At 40.7% G+C, this 21,997-nt stretch overlaps 1 protein-coding gene across 2 annotated transcripts in view; it reads left to right on the plus strand.

The window, feature by feature from the left end:
- The first annotated feature begins 11,291 nt into the window (after nucleotides 1–11,291).
- kitlga (kit ligand a) overlaps nucleotides 11,292–21,997 on the plus strand; it is a 29,787-nt gene continuing 19,081 nt past the window's right edge. Inside the window, exon 1 of one of the 2 annotated variants that reach the window (XM_026174994.1) lies at nucleotides 11,292–11,587. In XM_026174994.1, coding sequence (XP_026030779.1) covers nucleotides 11,573–11,587 — 15 coding nt within the window. In that variant the 5' untranslated portion in view covers nucleotides 11,292–11,572. Of the gene's footprint in view, nucleotides 11,588–11,646; nucleotides 12,004–21,997 lie in introns of those variants that run through there. The other variant, XM_026174992.1, reaches the window with a different exon arrangement.

Consider the following 21,997-nt stretch of genomic DNA (forward strand, 5'->3'; position numbering starts at 1 on the left):
ATACAGCCTCAGGGTGCTGGACTTGGGGTGAAACCCTCCATGCATGGTAAGGAGCTTTCTTGTCTTTATGTCAGTGGCTTCTATCTCCTCCTTTGGCCAGCCTAGATACATATATATATATATATATATATATATATATATATATATATATATATATATATATATATATATATATATATATATACATATATACATAAATATAAATATATTTATGTATATAACATCCACCCAGAAAAAACAAATCAGCTAGTAAAACTTGACACATGTATTAAAAGCAAACAGGCCTGGATTATCTTTAAAGTCCTCCTAAAATCAAAACAAAATCTTTTCATTTCGACCCGAAAACTCAGAAACACTAACCTTAACAAAAAAGTTCTCTTTTTTCTTTACTCTCACCTCCATATGCTCAATTTGCATACCATAATACTGATTATTCAGAACTAACTGGTTATGGTTAATTCTGTCATGGTCCCACTGGGCCCTCTTTATTTTCTCTTTCCTCTTTCTTCTCTTTTCTCTCTCTATCCTGCTATTATTCTTGCTCTCAGGTGGAGTTTGGGCTGTAGCTGGTTACACACAAATAATAAAAAAATAAAAAGTAATGCTTTTTTAAGTGGCAGGCAGTTTCAACTGTAATGTTCGTAATAGCTCATTAAATATCAGCGAACACACAAAATTCTGTGCAGTTTGTCACACAGTTTTAACTGCTGTAGCTTAATATAGCACCATAGCCTAGCATAACATAGCAGTAGCAAGCTGCTGTGTTACATAAGGAGAGAAAAGAACGTGTGATAACTTCACTCAGAGATTAAGAGTTTTTTTCTTTTACAACATACGTGTCCAAGTGAAGTGTTAGACGTAGTGTAACAAATATTATTTATGTCACAAATGTGTGTACTTTTGCCAACTCTGCATGTTGTTGCCTTAAGATAATGTGGTTTATTTTTGTGCAGTTAATCCTGTTGCTCTACTACCACATGAGCAGTTCCACTTCCTGCTGAGAAGAGAAAGTAGGTTATAATCCAACATAAGTAAACTGTATTTGAGTGTAATGTAACCATTTTAAACTGTATTTTCTAAGGCACAATATTAAAATATACAAAACGTATCAAATCTTATTTACTTTTAAGGGTCTAAGACAGGGAACAAAATTAGGGACAACTTCTGTTGAAAAGCAAAAGCTCTGCAACGATTTTGCTTCCTTGAGACAGCCTACAGTGTTGTATACTTTATTACCAGCTCCTTTTGAGGATTAAGAAAATCCTAATTGACTTTTGTGACAGGAGTTTGCAGCTCTAGTTTCAGTTTAGCTTTGTGTGTGTGTATGTGTGTGTGTGTGTGTGTGTGAGAGAGAGAGAGAGAGAGAGAGAGAGAGAGAGAGAGAGAGAGAGAGAGAGAGAGCTGGATGTTGGGATTTTGAGTGCTAGCTTTTTAGTTACAACCCAACTTCACTCTACACATCTTACAGCAGATATAAACTCAGTATAACACACCATCTTGCTTTGATGTGTTTTGACTGTTAAAAGGACCAATAGAGCTTTTTGAAAACACAATCACTTTTCAGTTCAGAAATAAAAAACTTTGCTTCCTTGTCCACATGTAAAGAATTGCAGAATTTGAGGGGGGGGAAGACACCCACAATGATGGGTTTTGTTTTTGTTTTTGTTTTTTTACCTAAAATACCATTTGTATCTAGACAAAAAGAAATAATGTATAGATGCAAAAAAAATGCCATTTACTTAAACACGAGCGTATGTGTTGACAGGACAAAAAAAGAGAGAAAAATAACTTAACCTAGACTCTCTTCAGAAGTCAGAAGAGACCTTTAAGTTGTCATTTTTTGAGTGGTAGAACCTAGGAATAAGCGCCACCCCTTTGCAGGGCTTGGTTACTGTTAAGTAGATGTTTTTTCTCCTTTTATAAGTACAGGTGCAAGTAATTAGGATCATTTTGGTCTGAAATGGATTGAATGGATTAACAGACTTTGACTTTGGATTGCAGACTGTGGATACAGAAGCTTCTGTCTGCCACTGATTTTTTTTTTCACCATCCATGAGTCAGTTTTTGGTTTTAAAACTGACTCATGGAGTCCATGGATGGACTCATGGAAACCTAACCCTAACCCTTTTTCACCATCCATGAGTCAGTTTTTGGTTATTTTGGTTACTCTTTCAATTTTCGGTTTTTACCAAAATTTCAAGTGAATAGACTTGCAATTTTGACTTACTAACCTGAAACAAGGGTTGAGATTAGGGGTTAAGATTAGGGCTTAAGGTTTTAGGATTCCTGAGACTTACTAACTCAAAATCCTATGAAATTAAATCAAAACTGACAGGAAGTTTTAGGTAATTGAGTCAAAATTTATATGACCTGAAATTGTGACTTATGGTTGGCAAATGTATTTACTTATATATTTATAGTTGGGGGATATTCTTTTTTTTATTGGCAGAAAAAAACTTCCATATTTGAACTTGTCAACAGTTGGGTCAAGTAATACATTTAGTGTGGGCAGAAGGTGCCTGTATAAATCCAATAGCAATACTCTTCAATGCTTTTTCATGAAGGCCATGGTGGGAACACCGATAGCTGCAATAGCATGGAGGTAAGTACGGAGGTAGTGAAAAGGATAGAGAGGAAAGTAAATGGCAGCAGGCGGAGAGAGGTCAGAAGAATAAGACGCATCCCACATAGCAAAACTGGTATCGCCCAGATCTGGCCCACACAGTGTGCTTACACATGGCCCACATACCGCAAAGAATGACGGCCCTTTGGTGGCCCAGATGTGGTTGGCCAGAGGTGGCCCACACATGGGCCAGCACAAGGCCGATTGCAGACACACTAGTGGTCCTATGCTGGCCCAGAACAGTTTCAGCTCTGGCCCCAGATGTCAGCCTAATATGTACCTTAATCAAGCCATGTAATAACAACATGTGCCAGAACATAATAGTGCAAAAGTAGCATGACAAAACTGTTCAGACAGTGAATGGATTGATTCTTATACAGCGCTTTTCTGCTTTCCAAAGAGCTCTATACAACATGTTATACTCATCCAATCACACACTTTCTCTTAACTGAGTGCTTCCTCACTGCATTCATACACATTCACACTCCTGACATGCAGACTTAGAACCACTAACCTTCCGATCAGTAGGTGACCTGCTCTACCTCCTGAGCTACAGCCACTCAGTGGTAAACAGTAAACCCTCACTAGGTTTAGGATAAAGTGTACACTCACAAACCTGTCAAACCTGTATTTGAAATGTTGGCTACCATGGCAGTATAGAATTGCAACATGGCATTTGGATCTTCCTGTTTTCTATGAGCATGGGCCACATAAACCAAACCACAATCGGGCCAGATGTGGCATGCCATCACATAAACAGTGCCATCTATGCCCATATCTGGATGACATACCACTAGATTTGTAGTCAACACCGCCTAAACCAAGACCAAGACAATACCAAGACCAGAGGGTATCGAGACCAAGACAGACTGAGTCAAGACCAAGACAAAGTTGAGACGAGACCAAGACCGAGACCGAGACAAAAAAGTCTTTAAACTGCAGCCAGATGCTGCTTCGTTTACGGGTGTCAGGCATATTTATGTGTTTATGAGATGCACTCACACAGCCCTCCTCACTGCTGTCTACTGTCTCACTCACTTACTGAGAGGACAGACACATGCTCCACTTGACTGTCGCGTCTCTCACCCTCTCTGATATATATATATATCCTCGCATGTGATTGGCTATAATATGGAGGGATTGTAGCATAGCTGAGCCACTGTGTGAGAGCTGAGCAGCGAAAGGAAATTAAGTGAGTAGCCGGCTCTCGCTCAATGGGAGTTGACTCTTCTGATTCACTACAAAGCACTCTGTTAGAGCTGATGCTTTTGCGCACGACACATTATCGAACATTACATTGTGTGTCATGGATACCGTTGACTCCAAATCTCCCGACCACTATGTCGATCTGAGACAGCAAGACCGAGACAGTGAGACCAAGACAAGACCGAGGGATCCAAGACCAAGACCAAAGTCCATCGAGACCAATACAAGACCAAGACCACGTAAAAGTGGTCACGAGACATCCAACTCTACATACCACTTACCATGCCAGAAGCAGCCAGCAGTGCCGATTTGACACCAGACTTGTCTGCTATGTCGGATGAGGAGGCTAACTTGGAAGGATTAGACAGTGAGAGTTGTGAAGGTGAGATGAAGTCTAAAGTGGAATCCCTTCATGTTGTGGTGAGGTTGGAAGGTGATGGTGGGATAAAGATAATGGAGCTGCTAAATTTCACACACACAAAAAAAAATCAAAGCCAAAGTTGGTGAGGCTACGTATCCCTGGATGTTGGAGGATGACCTGATGATAAAACTGCATCAAACTGAAGTCAGTGGAATTATGAGCTTCCTAAGTGTAAGAACAATTCAGATTAAAATTGGGGAAAAGTGGCGAATATATAGAAAAGAGTTGGAAGACAGAATCAACTAAGGAGGGGAAAAGTGAGATTTTGCATTTTAAATAGAAAAAAGGCAATGTAATTTTTGAATAAGAAAGTTAGAGAAGGAACGGTTCTAAAGCTACATGGATATAACCTTGAAAGCTTTTGGGTTTTCTTGGACTGCACTTTGACGGTAGAGTAGCTTGGAGCAATCGTGTCTAAACTATAGGAAAAAGGTGTGAGTCATCTACCAGTGTTATCAGGTGTTAAACAGCTATGGGGTGAGGAACTGATATGGCTTCAGTGAGACAAATACTGTATATGTTGCCCTAATCCGGTTGATTTTGACTTATGAGTGTTTTGTGTATGGATCAGCAGCCAAATCTTTATTGACAGAGCTGAACAATATTCAATCCCTAGCTCTTATGATTTGTGTTTGCACAGCATATGTGTGATTATGTGTGTGATTGGGTGAGTGAGGCTTGTAGTAAAAAGTGCTTTGATTGCTCACTTAGAGTAGAAAGGTGCTACAAAGGTACATTCGGGAGATCTCCTCTTCAAGTGGAGGTAGGTGAAATGTCACTTTGGATTCAAAGGAGGCAGCTTGCAGCAAATTACTGGATCAGTTTAAGGGGACATAATGAAAGCCATCCTACAAAGAAGGTCTTAAAGGCTTGTTGGGGAGAGGAGAAAAGTACTGAAAATTTGTCTGGGATGATTAGACGTAGCTCAACAAATGAAAGTCTGTAAAACAGGCAGCTGTCTCTCTGCACTTTCACTCTAGAAGTTTAAAAATGCTTATGTTAACAGCCAATGATTACATATTAAAAGAAGGAACAAGAAAGCAGATCTTGTTCAGATGTATTACAGTCTCGAGGACCTTAAATCTAGTAAATGTGCACAAGTTACTGATGGGTTAAAAGATACACAACCAAAGGCAACAGAGGCAGCAGTGGCTATTCCCAGGCACAAGAATGTTTGATGTAAAAGGAGATCAAATCATCCAAGTCTATATTCTGTTGAGCAGTGTGTAATTTTGCTAACTTTGAAGTGGGCAGAGCAAATGTTTATGAGATACTTTCAGTCAAGGCAATCAAGGAAAACATAGTATTCATGTGGGTGCTAGCTCACAAAACATTCTACTGGTAATCTGTGTAACAAAATAATCAGTGGAGCATGTTTTGATTTGAAGCTTATGCTATGAGGAAGTCATTTGAGCATATTTTGATTTCATGCTTCTGGTATGAGGAAGAAAGAAGGTGGGATACACGTGGTTGGGTTAGAAAATGTCTTAGCAATGCATTCAGGTGTGGCGACCCAACAGATGACAGGAAAGTGTAGGTTTCTGAAAACTACTCGACTATTTCTGAAAATATAGTTACGTTGGACTGTTGAGAAACGTATGATTAGCTAATGTCAGTTAATACCCAGAGAATATCCAACATTAAGCTTCAATAAACCACAAACCTGCCTTTAATGTATCATGTTACTGTTATCACAGAAGTATGCTACATGAAAGTGTTTTTTGGATTGCATGTTCTGACTTCTCTATATGAAGGAAAATATTTTTCCCTTCCATTTTGTCAATGAATTGCTGATATTTCTGTTTATACATAATTTGCTGAGCCATTGTTTTAAAAAAAAGACTTACAAGGTAAACTTTGGCTGCAAATGGCAAAGAGATTTGTGTTATTCACTTCTTTCATCACTGAGCAGTGACTGAAATGAGGAAGTGTTTCATTCAAATCATTGGTGTGATAGAACTTTATAATGAATGATTAACGTCTCTCGAATTAACTTATTTTTCCTTTTGGCTTCTTTAATGGGCTTCAGATTATTGTTAAAATGTGAGTGTGATTCTGCACAAATGTTTATCCTTGAAATTTAAGAATATGGCAAGGAGAAGCTCAACCCAAAGGTCCACTTACTAATGGCTTACCATGACCCAAAGAGGTCAGTAACCATAACTGTCTCTACCTCCACAACATTATGTTTTTATATTCACATGAAAAAGAGTTGTCTGTTGGAAATATCAAACAAAAGCCTAGGGCGTGAAGGGGGAAATTGTACAGAGCTATCATCTGCATTTTTTGCACCTCCTAACTAGTTTACAAGCAAAAGATACGAGGCATTGCCTGCCAAAACTTGTATGAAACTTTCCACATGATATCTTTTTGTTCACTATGATGAACATAATCAAGCAGATAAATGTAAGCAATTTATTTCCCCCATTGTAAATTTATTTGAAATAACATGGGTAGTCTTACAGGTCATATTTTCCTCTGCAACAACAACGTCAAAATTGATGAACGATACAGAGTTTTGAAGTTTGAATGGTTGAAAACTTCTGAGGTACAGATGTCATTTTGTTTCTGAAACTGTTTTATGTTTGCTGTGCACTCAAGCTTGTTATTTACACTGACATTTTAAATGCTCTCCTAGAAAACTATTTATCTGTGGCATGTGTGCACCTTGTAAATTCCTTCATTCAGCGTGAACGCAAAAATGTAGCCACTGGTAGTGCTTATCTTTGATTTGATGGATTTCAAATTTTGAAAACTAATGAACTGTGAGTAAGTGGTATTTAGAGGCATTACCTGAGTAAAACAAAACAAGTATTGCTATCAAAATTAAAAAGATTACTGTGAAAAGTGAAATTAATCTCCTAAATATTCACTTTCAAAGCGGAAATTAATGGATTATATCATGACACCCTTTTACTTACTATCCCTTGCTATTTTACACTAATCTTAAAGACCTGTAAATAAATTAAATTATGTTACAGCAGCTTTACACTTTACTTTTGTAGCAGCAAAATCAGGTTTATATGAAAATTGGGATCTTTTCTGATCTTTTGCTTTCTGACATATTCTGTATGCCTCTCGACTAGATACTAGTTACTTGGTTTTATCTGAGACTAGTCTCAGATAAAACCAAATTATCATAAAAAATGAAATGGAACTCAAGAAAGTTTATAGAGAATAATTAGCAAATGAGCCTCATTTAGCACATTAATTTGATTTGTATGACACATTTATGCAAAGATTCAGTCTCAGGTTCAGGTACATTAACTCTACAACATGATGACAGTGCAGGACTGTGTGTTTATGTGCCTTTTTCCCCTCATCAATATTAACCAAAAATCAATTAGTACAGTCTCCAGATTGCCCAGCCATTCCACAGAAGACTTCCTGTATTTCATAAATACAGGAAATCCTGTTTCTTGCAACTGTGGATTACATTTATTGACAAATATCCATGAAGTCATGGTATTTCACAGACAGATTACCAAAATAAGCACCTTATGTAATTATGCCTCTCAGACAGCCATTCAACACGAGAAGTAGGCGGGCTGAGTTTGTGGTTATTCAGCAAACAACAATGATTACTGATCCCATCGTATCCTTTTAATCCTCTCTGCTACTCAACATTCTGCATCTAAAAAAGATTTTGAAAGCTGACTGTGAAATATGTCTGCATTCAGTCAGTTCACAGAAGTCTCACACAGGCAGTGAAAGGGCTGAAAACTTTAAATGCGATTCTCAAGAACTGTCAGATTCTCCAGAACTGTCAAACCAGTTTGTTTATCCCTGAAGGCAGTCACCACACCTCCGACAGACTGACAGAAGTCTGTGTGCTTCAATTAGACCTTTCTCACTATGCACAATAAATATAATTTGTCACACCAGCTCGTTTAAAGATAAAATTGTCTTAACTTTTGCTTATCGTCAGAAGTGACCATATTTGGATGAAAGGGTAAAAGCTAAATTTTGGAGCTTGTATATGTGTTTATATGCTGTAAGAGTGCAGTACATGAACACTGATACTTGTTAGTTCCACCTAAAACTAGATTTGTTTTCTTTTGGTCCAGGAATAACCAACGGTAGCTTTTATAGACTGCAAACATTTATCGTATGAAGTAGGGCATTTTAAACATAGGAGTCTGTGGGACTTGATTCATTTTCTGGGCTCATCTTAAGTGGCCATTAGAGGAAGAGCAGTTTTTCACATGTCCACACTGGCTTAAAACATAGCTGCCTGGGCCTCCCTTTCCTCCAACAGAGCCCTTCCATGGGGCTAGCAAGGATTTTCCAGGCCAACCAGGAGACATAATCTCCCCAGGGTATCTTTTTTACATCCCATTTAAATCACAATTATTTTGGAAAAACGTTGTGCCTGCATTTGCCCCAGGGTCTTCCCTGTCTTTGTCATGCAGCATCTCTCCACATAGACATTCTGGCACACGTTTAGATGAACGTATTTAAGGAAAATGCAGTGCAACCTAAACAGACTGTTAGTGTTAGCCAAAATGTTAAGAATGAAGGCTCGAACTGATTTACCAGAGCACAGTTTTCCTCACCTCTCCAAATACCCTTCCTTTTCATTTGATTTTTTTTAAGCAATGCATTTCCACTGCAGAAAAAAACAACTGGGGAAATATTTTAAAATAAGAAGTACATATTTTTAACTGATATTTTCTTAAGTAAATTTCTCTGAAATGAGATGTCCTGGAGGGCACCACAGTGGACATGTGTCCAGTCTTTTTTTTAGAATACTTTTGTTTTTAATTAGGCAACTGATTTCAACTTTTAAAACAACCTGTGTCTTATTGTTTTATGTACTTTCTTGTCTGTCACCATGTAGGTCTAATTTTAATTACTCTGGTGTTTTTTTTAAACTGGTTTTGGCACTATACTTTTGGCAAGGACATAGCTCGACTGGCCATAGGGCATACTGAGCATTTGCCCGGTGGGCCGCTGGCGATTTTTTTGTTTTTATGGGCCGATGATTTTAAGCAATCACGTGATTTTCGCGCATTGCATGCCGGGAACTCGTGGCAAAACAATCCAAGTACCGCATCAAATGCAAGCATTTGCAGCACCGCAAAACGTTCATTCTCCGGTTCCAATACCTTCTTGTTTTTCTTTGGCGCACAAAAAAGGAATGTACAAAACAAAAGGAAAACAATGCCGGTCCGTACAAAGACAGACTCGACGAAAAGACAAAGAAAAGATACGAGGAAAAATCAAAGGAGTGAAAGGGTCAGACCTTTACGAGCACACAGAGTGGACCAAAGACGTCAGCGTGCTGCCCAACTTTCACCACGCTCATATTTATAATTATACGCTTCTTGGAGTGAGTGCATACACTCATGAAGTTTAGTAACTTCAGGTCACTGCAACAAGCCCAGGTACAGTTTACCGACGGATGGGTACAGGACCTTGAAATGCACCGTGTAGAAAGTAAAGACCATCGTACGAACAAAGGTAAGTTTACCAGTCTAGTTCACCAGTCTACCAATTAGTGATACAAAACAACTGTTTTATCCTGTGAATAAAAGTATATGGTTTCTTTTTATCGCTGTGTAACTGAGTTCAATTGAAAGCCTGCGTGCGCTAGCTAGTACCTCTTGCCACAAGTTCCCAGAATCCTTTGCGGTTTTACCCCTGAATGACGTCACATTTTCAATCTTTATCCCGGTGGGCCGGGCTCTAGTCAAAATGCCCGGGCCGATTTTTTTGTCCCAGTCCAGCCTTGGGCAAGGAGTAAGTAGACATCCAAGACAGTTTGCGCTGTAGCCACCGTGAAAAAAGCCTTATTTTGCTTATTGTTAGATGAGGACAGAAAAGCATGAAAAATCCAAGATTCATGAAGCTTTTTGTCAGTCTGTCAAAACAACTGAAAAAATAACAGTTTGAAATAAACTAAAATGAAAATTAATGGTCGGCTTTAAGAAGACAGTCCTAATACAGGACAAGAATGCTCTTTTGAAATAGGACAGCACACAGTTATTGTTTGTATGTTTACTGCTAGGAAGTCATGGATAAAAATATCACTGCACTAAAACCATCCTGAATGACCACCAGGAAAAAACCCTCAAATAATCACAGAGGACACCAACAGGAAATAGCATTAAATGTCAATGGGTCATTCTAAAATCACACTTAAAACAATGTAAGTAACTTTGCAAAAGATCCCACCCTTGCTAATTACACAACCAATTGTACACATAAGTTTCTTATCAGACAAATCTATGTAACAAAAGCTAGACTTTCAGTTTGACTCACTGATAAATCTCTACACAGCCATTTGGCTATTGACATTTTGATAGGCATGGCAGATAAAGAAACATACTCTAACAAAGCTTTGCTTTAAAGTACCAGCAGTAACTATTTAGAATTCCATCCTCAGTGTCATAAACATGTCATACTAAAACCAAGTGAAAGCTGCAATGCCCTAATTGCTCACTCTGTTGATTGCTTGAGAAAATACTTTTTTTTGGCACAGTCCAGTGACAATATTCCAGAGAACCCATGACAAACACTTTGACTCATTCTTGAACTGAGTCACTCCACTCATCACAGAAGGGAGAAGACTGAATTAATATGTCAAAGAGATTTTTTTTTTGTTACAACGCCCATGCTTTCACTTTACAGTCTAACAGTCTGATTGATTAAACGTGTGTCTGCTACATATAACGATGCGACGTCTGCATAGCATATGACATAGTCGAGAGCAGGAGGTAGGCTTAAGTAATAAAACCGCATAGAAAAAAACGTATTAAAGCTTTCCAATAATAATTACTATTGCCATTATATTATCAACACTGAACAGGCCAAGCACGGCTTCAAGCGTAAAAATAATTGCCATTTAGTACTCAAGAAACGCACTATTAGGAAAACACCTTACAGAAGCGCCGAGACTGTTTTTATAGCAGATATGTTTAAAGTGGCAGTAGTGGTTTGGAGAGCACCTCTTCACACTGTAACTCGTCAGAGGGCGGCTCTTGGACTGTTTTTTTACGTATCATTATAAAGGCTTAACTCCCTCCCTCTGCGCGTTGTCCCGCTCCTGTGCTGCAAGCGCTCAGTGTCTGGATCTATGTTGTAGATAGCTGGGCTATATGCCACACATTATTAGCCTAGAGGCTGCACATTTTAAAAGTTAAATATCACGGTTTTTTGCCGATCTTCTCCTTTTGGGCTTTTCCTTTTCTCCTCCACTTGGATACTGCTGACTTGGGCATTGGATATGTGCACACAGGATGATGACAACCCCTTTCCTCCCCGTAGAAGTAAAATAAAATAGGCTTTCGGACACACTGGATTTGCTCCTGTCATTCCATATGAAGAAGTCAAAAGTAAGTAGATGTTTTTGTTTGTCTGTTCGTTGGTTTTGCGGAATAAATAGTTTAATCTGCGGCTTACGCAGCGGGACTTGTTTCTCCTGCTCTCGAGTAACCGGAAAACCGTATAGATCGGGCACGATTTTTATTTTTAACAAGTTTGCGTTGTATTTGAATAAACCGACGGGACATGTTTCCGACTAATTACAGGATATAAGTGACAGCGGGATCAAGTCGTCTGGGTCCCGCTTCCTTCCTTCCTTTGACGCTGTGATGTGGCTTGATTTGGTTGCCAAATGGCAAACCTGATTTCCTCCTTAAAGTTATGTTTGCTAAAAATGTTCCACCTGTGCACACTGTATGATGACTGTGGCACATTTGCGTCTTCCTTATTTCGCTGGAGGAGCAGCGTCCTCACTGCACCCCGATTAGTAAGTTTAACCACGCCGCCCTGTCACTTCAGCCTTCACTTCTGAGAACGGTTTGCGCCGTGCGTAACTATTCAGCGCTAATTGTTAAAATGATTGCACTTATGCGTGAAGCGCATGGTGGTTAAGTAATTTTCAACCTGTAGGTTAGAGTTTATGATTGCTGCATGCACACCTTCGTAAATGGACGGTGTTTCCGTTTGAGTTGTAGTTTAAAGAGTAAAACTACTTTACTCAGTGAGAATGGTGATGCTTGCAGAATTACACGGCTTGATGTTGAGGCCATATTTTATCCACCTCGCCAGGCTGACACAAATCACTAGTAGGTAAATTAAGCCCAGGTTATTAAGGTGCAGTGTAGGACAGCGTGTCACTGTATTTCTTTATGTGTGCATATGTCAGTGGCTCTTTGTTTGTTTTCTGGTAATTGATATGCTCTTTTATCTGCCGTTTTTCCATGTACTGCAGGTTATTCATCAGCCTGCTTTATGTGCGCTGCAGGTCCACTTCGAGCTCCGTCTGTGAGCCTTGACACTGTAATCTCTGACCTATGACCTGGCTGATTGAAAACTGTAGGCTACAAGCAGAAGACTAAATGCACAGTTTAACATCACCATTACTTTTGGCAAATCAGTGAATTTCTATTTAATTTTGGCATTTTACCAATCTGTCATTTTTATTCCCGCCATGAAAGATTTGAGCCTCCAAATCTATACCGGCAGGTCCTCATCTGAGCACAAGCAACTGCTTTATACAAAATTTTAACATTTCATCTAAATTGAAGCCCGTTTACATTGTTAGAAACCATGACTATATCTTGATGTTAGGAAGTCTGCTGCATGAAATGGAAAGCATTTAGTTTGGGTATCTGTGTGCTGCGCCTGTTGGCTAAACTAAACATAGGAAGGTTTAAACTAAATCTCATCTCCAGGCTGTGTAACTGAACCCTGTGCATTTCAGGTTTTTGACTAATCTCAGCCTCACTCTGCTTGGCAGTTTAAGCCCATATTAATGACTAAATCAGATTAAAAAATAAATAAATCAAAGGACATGAAACATGTCAATATGGATATACCAGGGTGTGTACGTGTATGTCCATGCATAAGGGACGTCTTTGAAGTTTCGCAGACTAAGGCTGGGCATGTCTGCCACAGTTAATCTCATTCTGAGCAGTTTCCTTTATTCTTTTTTTTTTAATGAAGTTATACAGTAAGTTGTGCTGTGTGGTTGGACACCTTCCATCTTTTCTTCATGCACTGATATTGCAGCAGTTTGAGGTGTGCTCCTCTGTTATCAGAAGTAGAAAATAAAATAAACATTTTATTTATTTTATTTATATGTATCAAATCTGTTGAAAAAACTGAAATATTTCTGGTATTCCTTGGCGATGGAGAGCTCCTTGTTTATTCCTCTCATAATTTTTACGAATGTTAGGGCATGTAGCAGTAGATTAGTATATGTTTCAAATGCACTTTTTTTTTTTTTTTTTTTTTTTTGGCCTGTCCCATTTGGCTCTTTTGCCGTCAGAATTGTTGTCTAAAGGCAAAGAAAGATGCCCATTGGATTTACTTTCAAATGCACTTTAATAAAGGTGTCATTTGTCAGAGAGTTTTGAATAAACTCGAGCATTCATAAAAACAAGCTATGGCACACAAATGTGGGGAAACAAGCATGAGTACTGGCTTGTTGCATCACACCACAGAACATTTGGCACCAGTAGGGAGCGCTAGTTTTCTGATGCTAGCCACGCGGGGCTTTGAGCTGTGTGAGGTTTAGAGAGACATTGTGTATCTGGTCTCCTGTGCCCTTCCTGACACACTAAGGAATTTAGCTTTTTATTGTTAATTCAGCAGAAAGATTGAAAGATTCAAGCCAAATATTCAGACAGCTAACATTTCGACAAGTCATCTTGTCAGCTCCCTGCTCCTCCAAAGATCCCTGCGATGTTTTACAGTCTCCTCCTGTATACTGACTGTGTTGTTTGCCCAGATTAAACATTTCAATCCAAATAAAGTGACACAAGGCAGGTGAAGAGGCACTGGAGTATTTCAGCACCAGGATAATTTAGACGCACACATGGTTTGGCTTTTGGAGCCAAGTCCAGCACAGGCTGTAAATCCAAAGGCCCACAGCTCACATAATCCAGGCTCAGTTTCCTTCTACTTTATTGTTGTGGCCTCTGGCCTGCTGAGGACCAGCATGCAATCGAATCCCTCAAGTAAACTAAATTTCTCTATCTCTATCTTTGTTTTTTTTGTTTTTTTTGATGTGCAGGAAATATAAACTTGAAGGTTCTGACTTGAAGACAAATCACAAAATCGAATGACAGGCCTCTGAATAATTAGATTTACTGTGTCATGTTCCAGAAGGCATGCTGCAGGTAGGCGTTGTAGCAAAGTGGGTGTTAATGTGTCAGAATTACACTCTCCAGTAATCACAGCTGAATGAATTAGTTAACAATGAGATTATATTAGCAGCAGGAAAGGAAACACAAAGCATTAAATTAGAGCCCGCATGCTGGGCTGTGTGAAATCCATTCAATGCATAACGAGGTGTTGCTGCTGTTGCATGACATATTTAGTGCTTTGAGATGCTTATGGCTTTTTAGAAACCGCACCAGACTATATTAAAGTCAACACTAGTTTCCACTGGCTCTTTCACATTCATTAACATCAGCAGCCCAAGGGAATTTATGCCACCTATGAAGATAAAGCATTAAATCACTGAAATTCCCAGGTAGGCTGCCAGTTATGTTAGCTAATGTCTTGTTTAACACATGAGCAGCTCACGCTACTGATGAGTGTCTGTTTGTCAGTGCTGCATATCAAGTCGACCCTATGACTCACATTTTAATCACAGCCCATGCATCACTGCATATCTATCCACATATTATTTGCTTTGTTGTGAATGACACTCATCACTGCTGAACTTTTGTTTGGCATTTTAACTGAACGTATCTAAATGCTTGCATAGTTTTTCAGATAGTCGTCCTGTCAGGTTTATTTTTTAACTGTTGCGCCATTACATTGATTAGATTTATCGTCAATCATTTCCCACCTGCTCTTCTGTAACACAATCTGAATGCCTTTAAGTTTAGAATAAAGTTCTGTGTGCTGTGGTTTATTTGACAGCAAGAATTAACTAGTTTATGAGCACGCTGGTCTCTGCAGTAACTTGTGATGATTGAGCCACCTAACTCGAGGTTGCATGGGATTGGAGAGGTTTATTTATCTTAAGGATCACATGTTATTGGTGAAAATGAAAATGAATTCGCTTTGGTTGTTATTTTGTTTTTAGGCCCTGTGGGAAATTCTTGAATAATTGACTCTGAGTATAACTGAAATTGCTTCATATCAGAGTATTAGTGGTTAAAGACTGATATTGCAAACATGTTTAATCTCATCATAGCCCAATGAAGTGAAACCTCAATCAGGGGACATTCATAGAACTGAAGGACCAATTTGAAGGTCTTTTGTGAAGAAGATGAAATAGCCAAAAGCAATGTTTTAGCAGACAAAGCTTGCACAGTTCAGCAACTATGAAAATTAAAGAAGACAGAGCTGATGTTCAGTTGCAAAATGCTCACCCCATATGCACCATCCAGGTCCAAACAGGAGGAATTCAGTACTTCCTAGAATTTAAGCCTTTTTTCAAGAACCAAAAACTGCTGGAGCCAAAAAAGAAATGCTTGTTCTCTCAAAATGATTTTTTCCACCTATAAAAACCATTCAGAACATCAGCAATATTGAAGGGAATGTACAGGAGCTAAACCTACAGCTATTAGATGACTACCAAACCTATGTTTTATTAGCGTGTGAGTGTGTGTGATTTTGTTTGCAAAGTGCTATATTTTGCTCTACAGCTCTGTGTAATTATGGTCTTAAATGGTGACTTTGCCCTTGTTGAAAAAGATTTGTAAAGCAACACCATAAAAGCAACGCTGCAAACCTGGATTGATTTACAGGATTTTCTTCTGTCACAGAGCCCAGGCCTCGTGTCTGAGCGTTTGATGTCTTATTTCTGCAGGAACAAGACATTCAGTGTCCTGTCCCAGATTCACCAAAGGCCTTGTTTTTATCCCCTGTCTAACCTAACGCTCCCATGAAGGGCACATGTCTTTGAGTGCAATATTTTGCTAGAAAGGTGCCTGTGTCTATACCTGCTTGAAAATCATTCTTGACTTCAGTGAGGTTTGGGATACAGAACCGCTGAGCTCCTCTCTTCCAGTCATCAGAATCAGAATCAGAATCAGAATGGGTTTATTGCCAGATGTTGAGGTTTACAACATTAGGAATTTGCTGCGGTGCTTCAGTGCAAACAATAAGAATTAAAGTGCTATGTAGAAAGAAAGATATGTGCATGAGATATACATGAGATATATACATGAGAATAAGAATTAAGAGTGCTACGTAGAAAGATATATACATGAGTGCAGGTGGTGATCAGTGCCAGACATGAAATGATGCAGTGACACAGCGTAGGGTCATGTGTTGGTGGCGGGGACAGTCATGTGGTTATTGTTCATGTGTCCAACAGCAGAGGGGAAGAAACTGTTCTTGTGGCGAGAGGTTCTGGTGCGAATGGACCGGAGCCTCCTGCCTGAGGGGAGCAGGTCAAACAGACTGTGTCCAGGGTGAGAAGGGTCAGCTGAGATCCGGGCTGCACGCCGCAGTGTCCTGGAGGTGTACAGGTCCTGCAGAGATGGGAGTCTGCAGCCAATCACCTTCTCAGCAGAGCGCACAACACGCTGCAGTCTCTGTTTGTCCCTGATAGTGGCTCCAGCGTACCACACGGTGATGGAGGAGGTAAGGATGGACTCGATGATTGCAGTGTAGAATTGCATCATCGTCCGTGTTGGCAGGTTGAATTTCTTCAGCTGCCTCAGGAAGTACATCCTCTGCTGGGCTTTCTTGATGACGGAGGTGATGGTGGGCTCCCACTTCAGGTCCTGGGTGATGGTGGTACCCAGGAAGCGGAATGAGTCCACAGAGGTGATGGGGGTGTCAGTCAGGATGATGGGGGGGAGTGGAGCTGTGTGCTTCCTGAAGTCCACAATAATCTCCACTGTCTTCTGGGCATTCAGCACCAGGTTGTTGTGGCTGCACCAGGACACCAGACGTTCAACCTCCCTCCTGTAGGCAGACTCATCCCCGTCAGAGATGAGCCCAATGACGGTGGTGTCATCTGCGAACTTGATTAGCTTGACAGACTGGTGGGTGGAGGTGCAGCAGTTGGTGTACAGGGAGAAGAGCAGAGGAGAAAGAACACAGCCCTGAGGGGAGCCGGTGCTGATGGTCCGGGAGTCCGAGACATTCTTCCCCAGCCTCACGTGCTGCTTCCTGTCCGTCAGGAAGTCAGTGATCCACCGGCAGATGGGATCAGGCACATTCATCTGGGAAAGCTTGCCTCGGAGATGGTCTGGAAGGATGGTGTTGAAGGCAGAGCTGAAGTCCACAAACAGGATCCTGGCGTAGGTTCCTGGGGAGTCCAGATGCTGCAGGATGAAGTGTAGGGCCATGTTGATGGCGTCATCTACAGACCTGTTGGCTCTATATGCAAACTGCAGGGGGTCCAGGAGGGGGGCCGTGAGGGTCTTGAGATGGGAGAGAACTAGGCGCTCAAATGACTTCATGGCCACAGATGTCAGAGCCACGGGTCTGTAGTCATTTAGTCCAGTGATCCTAGGTTTCTTGGGGACAGGGATTATGGTAGAGGACTTGAAGCAGGCAGGCACATGACATGCCTGCAGTGAGGAGTTGAAGATGCCAGAAAACACTGGGGCCAGCTCGTTTGCACAGTGTCTGAGGGTGGCAGGAGACACACCGTCTGGGCCGGGAGCTTTCCGAGCATTCAGATTCTTAAACTGCTTCCTCACATCTGCTTCATGAATATGAAGAGTTGTGGTCGGAGGAGGTGGTGTGAAATCCTCTTTTGTGTGGGGTGAGGAGGGGGGTGTTGTAGGTGAACAGTTTGAAGGTGGTGATGGCTGTATGGAGGGGGGAGAGGTGGGGGAATGAGTGTCCAAAGTGCCTCTATTGTTGGGGTCGTTGGAGGTGTGAAGGCTGCCTGATGGCTCGTCAAAACGACAGTAAAAGTCGTTGAGGGTGTTGGCCAAGAGCAAGTCGTCAGTGGAGTGGGGGGTTTTAGGCTTGTAGTTTGTAATATTCCTAAAACCTTTCCACACAGAGGCCGAGTCATTCTCTGAGATCTGCTGCTGCATCTTCTCAGAGTGCTGATGTTTGGCAATGTCCACTTCCTTAGTGAACTTGTACTTGGCCTCTCTGTAGCAGTCCCTGTCTCCGCTTCTGAACGCCTTACTCTTTTCCAGCCACAGCTTTTTGAGTTTAGGGGTAAACCAGGGTTTGTCATTGTTATAACTCACCCTGGTGCGTGATGGCACAATGCTGTCCTCACAGAAGTGGATATAGGAGGTGACAGTGTCCGTAAACTCGTCCAAGCTGTTAGAAGCAGCCTTCAATGTGTCCCAGTCTGTGGTCTCCAAACACGTGCGAAGCTCCTCCACAGCCTCGTTGCTCCACAGTTTTTTGGTCCTCACGACAGGTTTGGAGAGCTTCAGCCTCTGCCTGTACGCGGGGATTAGGTGGATCATGACGTGATCAGAAAGTCCGAGTGAAGCGCGGGGCACCGCGCGATAGGCCCCGCTGATTGTGCTGTAGCAGTGGTCCAATGTCCTCTCCTCTCTGGTCGGGCATTTAATATACTGCTTGTATTTCGGAAGCTCATGGCTCAGATTGGCTTTGTTAAAGTCCCCAAGAGCAATGATGAGAGAGTCCGGGTATGTCCGCTCCGTGTGGAGAATCTGCTCTGCGAGTGCGCACTGAGCTGCTCGCGCATCCGCGTCTGGCGGTATGTAAACAGCGGCCAGGATGAATGAAGCAAACTCCCGCGGAGAATAAAACGGTTTGCAGTGAATAAAAAGATATTACAGAGAGGGAGAGCAGTGCTGAGCAATCACTGTTACATCTGTGCACCAGCCACTATTGATGTAGAAGCAGACACCTCCACCTTTGGTTTTATCGGAGAGAGCGGCCTGCCCGTCCACGCGCAGCAGATGAAAGCCCTCCAGCTTGAGCGCGCAGTCCGGGATGTCCTCACTGAGCCACGACTCCGTAAAACATAAGACACAGGAGGAGGCAAAGTCTCTGTTCATGCTTCTCATCAGGGCCAGTTCGTCTATCTTATTCCAGAGTGAGCGTACATTAGAAAGGAAGATCCCAGGAAGGGCCGTTCTCAGTCCGCGTTTCCTCAAACGCACGAGTACGCCGGCTCGCTTACCTCTCTTTCGACGTCTCACTTTCCTGATCAGAGTCAGCAGTAAATCTGCCGCAGATGCGACAAATATTGGAAATAAATCCACAGGCGTTGTAGTCCTGCAGTTAAGGAGCTCTTCTCTGGTGTAAGAATATCCAGAGGAGTGCCCAGACACAGAAGAAATGCACAAAAACAAGACAAAAGTAACGCACTGAAGCACCAGGGCATCCATACGCGGCGCCATCTTGGATCCACTCCACTCCACTCCATCTTTTATGTGTCAGATGACCTTAAGTATGTTTGTCTTTATGCAAGAGTGTAGAAGACCTTTCACAAGGTGCTCATACAGCCAGCAAGGAGAAAGAAAACATGATTGAAGCAATTCCTGAGAGTTTAAAATCAATGTTTATAGAACTCTGATCCATTAACCACTTCATGCTGAGGTCTGTCAGTTAGGAATTCCTGCAGGCTTTTTCTAACTGATGTGCAAGCCTGAAATGACTGGTTGGATCAGTTCAACGATTTATCAAACCTGGGTTTGGTCTCTATACAAAAGGCGCCGTGACTTGATGTCATGTGAATGCAAACATTATTGGGGAAATTACCGTCACAAGGAAGAGGGTACATGACCAGAGCCAAGCAGATGGGTCTGTTCTGTAGATTGGCAAAATATTTTGAGCAGAAACCATAGGGATCTATTTGTCAGAAGCAATTAGTAGCAGCAATTAGTAGCAGCCCTTTTTCATTTTCCCTCTTTAAAAGTCCAAAAATCTGTCTCAAATGATCCCTTATTTGCTGTTTAGTATAATGTACTGGACTGGTAAGTGTAGACTTGATGCACTGTGTGTGGCCTTGCAGGATTTATTAGTCTCAGAACTTTATTTCTCAACGAGAAGTTGAGTTTAAACAACTGCTTGGAGAGACATTTCTGCATCTCATTTTCTTATTTTAATGACTGCATGACTAATTTATAAACACGACCAATAAAGAGCAAGACAAAAGGTAAACAGTTGCAGCTTCCCAAAGTGGATTTTATGGTTTTTGCTGTGCTTTATGTCATTAAATATGTCAAAGATTTGGTTTTGGAGTGTTTGGAGCAGAGAAATTGCAATTGAAATTTGAAAGTATTCCACAAAGTTTTAAAACAGCAATCGATTTCTTTTGAAATATTAATAAATGATGGAAGCTTCTGCTCTCACCACCACAGACTCTGTAATTCTGTTGAAATGTATGCCTGTTCCCACAGGGCAAAGTGTTTCAGAGTGGTTTCTTCTTTAGCCAAGAGACATACGTGCACAGTGTGAATCAGCTATGGACCCACAGTGCTTCTTAATAAAGGAACCTCTCCTTTCTTCACCTTCTTTAATCTGCTTGTTACAGTCTACAGTCAGGCAAAGTCAAAATCTGGTTGAGCTGGCGCTTTAAAGGTTTACATTTAGGGATTAAGGTTTCTCAAAGAGTATCTATAACATCATTTTAAGTACCTCCATGAGCTTTGGATTTAACTCTTGTGCAATTTCTTTTGAAAGTAGTGAACTCCTGCTGTCAGGTCACAACACCTCACAATTGTGAAGCTTATAATCTGTTGCCTTTAAACTAGAGTTTGTGTGTGGATTTAGTTGTTGCTGCGTCAAAGCAGGATTTTTAGTTAATATGGTTTCTGGGTTGTTTTTTTCTGTTTTGTTTGTTTTTTGTTGTTGTTTTTTTGGAAAAAGCTTTCGCAGAATAAGTGAAAACACATCATCTGTTTTGTGGATTAGTTCATCTTTTCTCTGAAGAAATATCTCATATAATTAACACACTATTCATACTGTGGTTGCACATGTGTGTCCATTCTCTTTTAAGGACCTTCTTTCTTCATTTGAGAATGGCATCTTGCCTTGAACTCTTATAATTCAGTGTCCCTTATGAATACAGGCCCTTCAGATATTTTTACGAGCGCAAATTATCCCATCACTGAGCATCTGTGGTATACATCTGATTCAGAACAGTTGCTAGGGGGTATTAAGATGATGCTGCTTTTTTCCTCCCTCGTGTTTCCAATCCATTAGCTTGCAAGTTGAAGTTTCCACATGATCAGTTAGGACAACTGTCATAGAATTTAAAGTCAGTGTTAGTCATCTGGGCTGTTTAAGAAACATGAATGAAATGTGTGTGGGTTTTGTCATATCCATTTTACTTTAAGGCTGACATGTTCTGTGGTGAACTTAAATTGTGGTTCAGGGAATGTCACTTTCAATTGCTGTCAGCTTTAATGTGACTAGTTTTATGAATTTAATATTACATCCAGAACCCTTTTAAACCCCAAACTATTTGTAAAATTCCCACTTACCAAAGCTCAGTTTCTTTATTCTAAGGACTAAAATTAACAACCTTGAAAATATACAGTGACACCTAACATTTATACTTCTCCCATAAAATACTGTAAGTTGGAGAATAAAGAAATCTTTTGAAGTCAAAAACCAACTGTTACTGATCCTGCCCTAAAGATCTGCAACTTCAACTCTGTTGAATGTAATCTAACATAAATAAAGTATAAAAATGCTGATATCCATTAAGTGGTAGCTTAAATCTTTAATGAATTAATTTGTCCTATCCTTCCTATCCTATCCTTATCCTTCTCTCCTCATCCCATGGGAGATGGATTCTCCTCCCTTAGCCTAATTCTGCCTGTTTTTCCTGTTAAAAGGGAGTTTTTCCTTCTCACTGTCACCAAGTGCTTGCT

The sequence above is a fragment of the Astatotilapia calliptera genome, chromosome 7, assembly GCF_900246225.1.
Source record: "Astatotilapia calliptera chromosome 7, fAstCal1.2, whole genome shotgun sequence".
Taxonomy (NCBI): Eukaryota; Metazoa; Chordata; class Actinopteri; order Cichliformes; family Cichlidae; genus Astatotilapia; species Astatotilapia calliptera.